The sequence below is a fragment of the Zingiber officinale genome, chromosome 2B (genome assembly GCF_018446385.1).
Source record: "Zingiber officinale cultivar Zhangliang chromosome 2B, Zo_v1.1, whole genome shotgun sequence".
NCBI classification, from domain to species: Eukaryota; Viridiplantae; Streptophyta; class Magnoliopsida; order Zingiberales; family Zingiberaceae; genus Zingiber; species Zingiber officinale.
The window spans coordinates 88,936,151-88,943,332 of record NC_055989.1 but is presented as its reverse complement, the minus strand read 5'-3'; the positions used below and the strand labels follow the sequence as shown (position 1 = coordinate 88,943,332).

Below are 7,182 nucleotides of genomic sequence, written 5' to 3'. Positions count from 1 at the left end.
TAGCTCATGTTGCAACTGAGTTTTCTTTCCCACACTTCTCTGTGGTTATAACTTATGCTACTATTTCAATCTCCAATATTCATGCATATGATACAAGGCCTACATTGCTTAATGAATCAAACTAGTTGAAATTGGTGAATTAAAGGTCAGAAGAACTTGTTGCTTAGTGCATTCAAGAATTAAGATGAGGCTATGAAAAATAAGAGCAGAGATTAATACCTCTCTAAAGAAATGGCAAGTTAGCTATGCATGTGTCGACTTTAACTTTTCAATTACTTCAAAGTTCCCGTGAAGACATTCTTCATACATAATCATCAATTGCTCAGCAACCTATCATTCAACAACTTAATATTTGTTTGATCAATGTTTTTCTTTAAGTCATACAATTGAATTGTAATGCACGAGAAGAATCGAAATGTCATACAGATAGAAAGACATCATCGAAGCATTAAATGGTTGGAGAACATTATGTTGGGTCCTTTATTGTAGATGCAAACTGAGTGCAGACAGAATGATGGTATACCATCATTTTCAATTAAGTCGAAACTAGAGTTAGATTCTATCTCTTTAAGACGAATTTGCCCCGCACACGGTGTTCACGGAATACGACAATCGTCTCCCTAGATACGACGACTTTTATCTTGCGATAGCAGCACTGCAAATCGCAAGACTTCTGAACCGATGAAACTTCTTGAACTCTCTAATGCAAGAATATAATATTTGCTTTGCTTGGAAGGAAGTGAGTGAATGAATGAATGAGTATGTGAGAGACTTTATTTATACATATGAAAGGGTATAAGAACCTCTTGGTTCAATTAGATCTCATCCATCCATCTCAAATGGGTGATGTAGATCGCATCCTTTCTTAAGAGGCATACTACCTCTTCATTAGATGCACCTTTTAATCATCCAAAAGGCATTTAAACCTTTTTGATTATTTTCCATTTATAATTTCTAACAATCCCCCACATAAATGAAAAATAATGCATGCATGTTATTACCTAAGGAGAGTTCAATCGATAAGTCAATGCATCGGGAGAGGTAACTTGTGGCTTTGAACCTTCCGTAGTGGAATGCTATCGAGCATACTAGGTTGCGCAGTGAACGTGATGTCTTGAACTGCTCAGCTGTTTGTATATACTAAGACAATAACACCCACACAAAGATTTATCTCACTTACTTTGGGTTCTCATGGTTGGTTCCGTTTTGGCCATGGATACCATCTTGGACTCATGAGTTTTCATTAAAACGACCAGTTTTCACACTCACATAGGTGACACTTCTATCAAGAGTATCCTACCATACTCCACCTTATAAAGGTATAGAAGCCATTAAAAGCATAAGCTTAACCTCACTACATGTGGTAGGACAACACAAGTTCTTCCTAGAATTGGGATAGAGATAATGATAATATATCTCGTGTGCTGTAACACAACTTCTGTAACTTCGTTGTCTCATTGAACCAAGATCTTGGGATCTCTAGTCAACAAAGTTGGGTTACCGCTATAGTCATTTTTAGTTGTAGATTTTTAATTTCATTCCTCTCCATGAGTAGTATACTTGATCTCGACTTAGCCCCTTCGTAAGAGGATCTGCCAAATTATCTTTGGACTTGACATAGTTGATTGCAATCACTCCGTTCGAGATCAACTGCCTAATGGTATTGTGTCTACGACGTATATGTCGAGACTTACCATTATACATACTACTCTGTGCCCTTTCAATCGTCGAATGACTATCACAGTGTATAAGTACGATGGACATAGGTTTCATCCAGCTCGAAATATCTTCTAAGAAATTCCGCAGCCATTCAGCTTCTTCAGCTGCTTTGTCTAATGCTATAAACTCGGATTCCATAGTTGACCGAGCTATGCATGTCTGCTTTGTAGATTTCCAAGATACTGCTCCTCCACTGATAGTGAATACATACCCACTAGTGGATTTAGAATCTTTTGTATCTGATATCCAATTAGCATCACAATATCCCTCTAAAACAGCGGGATACTTTTCGTAATGTAATCCATAGTCCATAGTATATTTCAAATATCTAAGAACTAGCATCAATGCTTTCCAATGGGTGTCGTTTAGATTACTCGTAAAACGACTCAGCTTGTTGACCGTACAGGTAATATTCGGACGTGTGCAGTTTGTGAGATACATCAAGCTACCCATTATCCGAGAATATTCTAATTGCGATGTGAGCTCACAATGATTTTTCGCTAAGTGTTGACTTAGATCCATAGGTGTTTTCACTGTAGAGAGATCGTTTGCATTGAACCTTTTCAATACTGACTCTATATAATGGGATTGTGTCAAAACTATCCCATTGGATGTCCTGAGAATTTTAATTCCCAATATAACATCTGCTAGACCCATGTCTTTCATATCGAAATTCTTGGTCAATATTTTCTTTGTACTCATGATTACCTTATAATTACTGCCCATTATAAGCATGTCGTCTACGTATAGACAGATCATTACATGACCTTCAGGTGTGTTTTTGACATAAATGCATTTGTCACATTCATTTATTTTGAATTCATTTGACAGCATTATTTTGTCAAATTTTTCGTGTCATTGTTTAGGCGCTTGTTTAAGTCCGTACAACGACTTAACAAGTCGACACACCATTTCCTCTTTTCCTGGAGCTACGAACCCCTCGGATTGCTCCATATAGATTTCTTCTTCCAACTCACCATTTAAGAACGCAATCTTAACATCCATTTGGTGTATTTCAAGGTCATACAGTGCTGCGATGACTATCAGCAATCGTATGGATGTAATCCTTGTCACCGGTGAGTAGGTATCAAAGTAGTCAAGGCCTTCCTTTTGCTTGTACCCTTTGGCTACAAGTCTGGCCTTATACTTGTCAATTGATCCATCAGCTTTATACTTGCATTTTAGTATCCACTTATAACCTAATGGTTTGGTACCAGAAGGAAGGTCTACTAGTTCCCAAGTATAGTTATTCATGATGGAGTCGATTTCACTATTGATGACTTCTTTCCACATTGGGGCATCTGGACTAGAGAGAGTTTTGCTTAATGTTATTGGGTCCATTTCCGACATAAAAGTCATGAAGTCTGGCTCGAACGGTTTCTCAACTCTAGCTCGTTTGCTCCGACGTGGCTCTTCGCTTTGATTGTCAATAGTCCTTTTACGACAATTAAGTTCAGAAACGTCATTTTCGTTAGAACTTCCGTTGTTATCACTTTGAACGCTTCCCTTCTTATTTGGGAATATGTTTTTAAAGAATATCGCATTCCTAGATTCTATGGTTGTTCCCACATTAATATTAGGAATGTCTGACTTGTGAACTATGAATTGATATGCACTACTATTATGGGCATATCCGACAAATATCGCATCGACCGTTTTAGGTCCGATCTTTACTTGCTTTGGCTTAGGTACTTCGACCTTTGCTAAGCACCCCCATGTATTTAGGTGTTTGTACGATGGCTCGCGGCCTTTCCATAGTTCATATGATGTTTTATCATTTTTCTTGTGAGAGATTTTGTTGAGAATGTGGTTTGCTGATAGTATAGCTTCCCCCCACAAGTTCTGGGGTAAACCTGAATTTATCAACAAGGCATTCATCATTTCTTTTAGTGTCCTATTTTTGCGTTCGGCAACACCATTTGATTGAGGTGAGTAAGGCGTCGTTATTTGATGGATAATGCCAGATTCTGAACAAAATTTATCAAACAGTGCACCATATTCTCCTCCTCTATCGCTACGAATTATTTTAATTCGTTTATCAAGTTGATTTTCAACTTCTATTTTATAGGTTCTGAAAGATTCTAAGGCTTCATCTTTACTTCTTAAAAGAAAGACATAACAGAACCTCGTGCAGTCATCGATAAAAGTAATAAAATACTTTTTACCTCCTTTAGTATGCACGAATTTTAAGTCACATAGATCACTATATATTAACTCTAGAGGAGTCATTGACCTTTCCACCGAATGAAAAGGTAGTCTCGTCATTTTTGCTTCCACGCACACTTCACATTTGTGTGTTTTGTCAACATTGACATTTGAAATTTAACTTGACAAGATGTTTCAGAGTATTATTATTGACATGTCCAAGTCGATCATGCCACAAATTAAAACACTCAACAACATAGCTGGAAGCTTTTATTTTATTACCATCAAATTCACGGTGTACAGTCATTACAATCATTTTGAACAGACTTTGTTCTAAGTACCCTTTACCTACGAATACACCATTTTTCGTAAGTACAAAGTTGTTTGACTGGAATACTAGTCTAAAATCAGCCTTAACAAGTGCTGATCCAGAAACTAAGTTTTTCCTGATGACGGGAACATGGAGCACATCAATGAGCGTTAGCTCTTTCTCAGACGTCATTTTCAGAACAACTTTCCCGAGTCTGACAATCGGGGATGTCATGGAATTGCCCATATAGAACTTTCTTCCACTTATCGGAGTATACTTGGAGAACATCGCCTTATCAGAACAGATATGACGGGTTGCTCCAGTATCGATCAACTACTGCTTCGGGTTATCCACCACTGTGTTGGCTTCAAACGCGACCGCAGTGAGATCCAATTCCATGTCGTCAGAAGTTACGACTTGGTTCGCAACATCCTTTTGACTCTTGGTTGGTTTCTTCGAGCATCTACAATCCTTGGACATGTGTCCTGGCTTTCCACAATTGTAACATATGCCCTTGAATTTCTTTCCTTGAGCATTCTTTTTAGATTGCTTCGGCTTTTTGGCTTTTGGCTCAACCAGGTTGGACATCTTGTCTACTGCCCACTTCGTTCCTCTGGAGTCGGACATCTTTCGATGATCTTCCTCTATTCATAGCCTCATGATTAGGTCTTCAAGTCTCATCTCCTTTTGCTTGTGCTTTAGGTAATTTTTGAAATCCTTCCACGACGGAGGGAGTTTCTCGATTATCGCAACTACTTTGAACGACTCATTCAGCTTCATGCCTTCGGCATCTAGATCATGCATTATTAGTTGCATGTCTTGGAGTACTTGAGATGTTACGCTCTTGGAATCCAGCATTTGAAATCCAGAAACCGACCGACGATGAATTTCTTCAATTTTGTATTTCTTTTCAAGTGACTCCCATAGAGATTTTGTCGTCTCTATTGAACAATACACGTTATACAACGCGTTGTCCAATGCATTGAGAACGTAGTTATGGCATAGGAAATCTCCGTGCGACCACGCATCGCATGCAACTTTACTATCAGAATTACCTTCCGTAGCGGCTGACGGGTCTTCATGCAAAAACCGTACGAGGTTTAATGTTGTCAGGTAGAACAACATCTTCTGCTACCATCTTTTAAAGTCGACTCCGTTGAACTTTTCCAGCTTCACTCCGGTTGGAACGGCGGTTGGAACGTCGTTGATTCCAGCCATCAGTTTGCACGAAAAAAATTCATCTTAAAAATGTTGGGTCCTTTATTGCTAATGCAAACTGAGTGTAGGCAGAATGATAGTATACCACCGTTTTCGGCTAAGTCGAGGCTAGAGTTAGACTCTATTTCTTTAAGATGAATTTGCCCCGCACACGGTGCTCACAGAATACGACAATCGTCTCCCAAGATACAGCGACTTTTATCTTGCAATAGCAGCACTGCAAATCGCAAGATCTCCGAACCGAGGAAGCTTCTTGAACTCTCCAATGCAAGAATGCAATGTTTACTTTGCTTGGAAGGAAGTGAGTGAATGAATGAATGAGTACGTGAGGGACTTTATTTATACATATGAAAGAGTATAAGAACCTCTTGGTTCAATTAGATCTCATCTATCCATCTCAAATGGATGATGTAGATCGCATCCTTTCCTAAGAGGTACACTACCTTTTTATTAGATGCACCCTTTAATCATCCAAAAAAACATTTCAATGTTTTTGATTATTTTCCATTTATAATTTCTAACACATTAAACATTGAAGCATTTGTAACAGAAGCAAGCAAAACAATGTAACCGAGAAGATTAATTACCTCCTCGACACTTCCATCATCGACCATCGTGTTGAAAGATAAAACCATTTTCTCCTCGAGTGCATGTTCCAAATCATCGACACAAACTACAACTGAGAATCCAACAAACCGAAAACAAAAAACTGACTTATAGATAATGACTACTTTGGAGGTGAAGGGCCTAGAAATTATGAAGAGGGTATGTATAGAAGCATCATTAGTCCTGACCATCAGGTCGCGAGAAGAAGGTGAGGATGAAGGAGACGAGCTCGTCGTGCTTCTGGTGGGAGTCTCCGCCGCCCCACTGGTTTCTGATTGCCACCTGAAGCGCCTCCCAACGCGAGAGGACGAGGGAGATTCCTTCCCTCAAGAGGAAAAGGGGAGTGTGAGAGGGCACCGGGGAAGGGGAACCGCCCAACATGCCACCGCCGGAGAAGCTCATGGAGTTTGTTTGTCCGATCGCCGGCCACTCCCTCGCCTGCGTGTAAAAGGAAGCCAAGTAGCGCGGGATCGTGATATCATAAGCCGGGGGAGGAGAGATGGCGCGTAACTGACGCGGAAGGCAACGGTTGGAAGTAGAACAAGGGCCTTAATTTGAGACAATTTTATATATCTAATTTTTTAATATTTCTTTATTCTTTGTCCTTTTGTTTCTAAAACATTCCTGATTTAATTAAATACCATCACAATAAATGGCACAAAAGAAAATAATGAAATATTTGGTCATTTATTCAAAAATAATCTTGTGAGCATTAGTATTAGTATAAATGACCTTTTCTCATGCTCGGCGATAATGGCAACTCCCCAATTTAGAGCGGAACGGCTTATAACGACATATTAGAACTCATTAAAGTCTTATTTGCATCATTATATTTGATCCTATTTGAAATTAGAAAAGATGATGTACTGGATAGGTGGCTCTGCTAATCGTAAGAAGACTCTGAGCTGGAAGAAGATGGTGTCAAGTGATCCTCTCTGTGCACACCATAGAGAGAGTAAATAGGAAGTTTAGCTCGCAGTGGGGGATCTAGGAATTTAAGTATGGACGGACGATCGTGATCTGAGTTGAACGCGGCTAATTTTTTTTTGAACGGTTAATTAATTATATGTAATTAAAAAAATATTTTTAAATAATTTCGTATACTGGAGGAAAAAGTACAATATTATGAAAAAATCTATACAATAATATTAACGCAGTCTACTAACGAATACGTGATAATTATA

General features: G+C 38.8%; 1 protein-coding gene across 1 annotated transcript; it reads right to left on the bottom strand.

The window, feature by feature from the left end:
• Positions 1 to 243: 243 nt before the first annotated feature.
• Positions 244 to 6,409, bottom strand: LOC122048434 (pre-rRNA-processing protein TSR2-like). Its single transcript, XM_042610001.1, has 3 exons — positions 6,187 to 6,409; positions 5,980 to 6,065; positions 244 to 330 (listed from the first exon to the last, which is right to left on the bottom strand). The coding sequence occupies exons 1-3, from the start codon at positions 6,398 to 6,400 to the stop codon at positions 244 to 246; spliced, it is 387 nt and encodes a 128-aa protein (XP_042465935.1). The 5' UTR covers positions 6,401 to 6,409.
• Between the last annotated feature and the right edge of the window lie 773 nt (positions 6,410 to 7,182).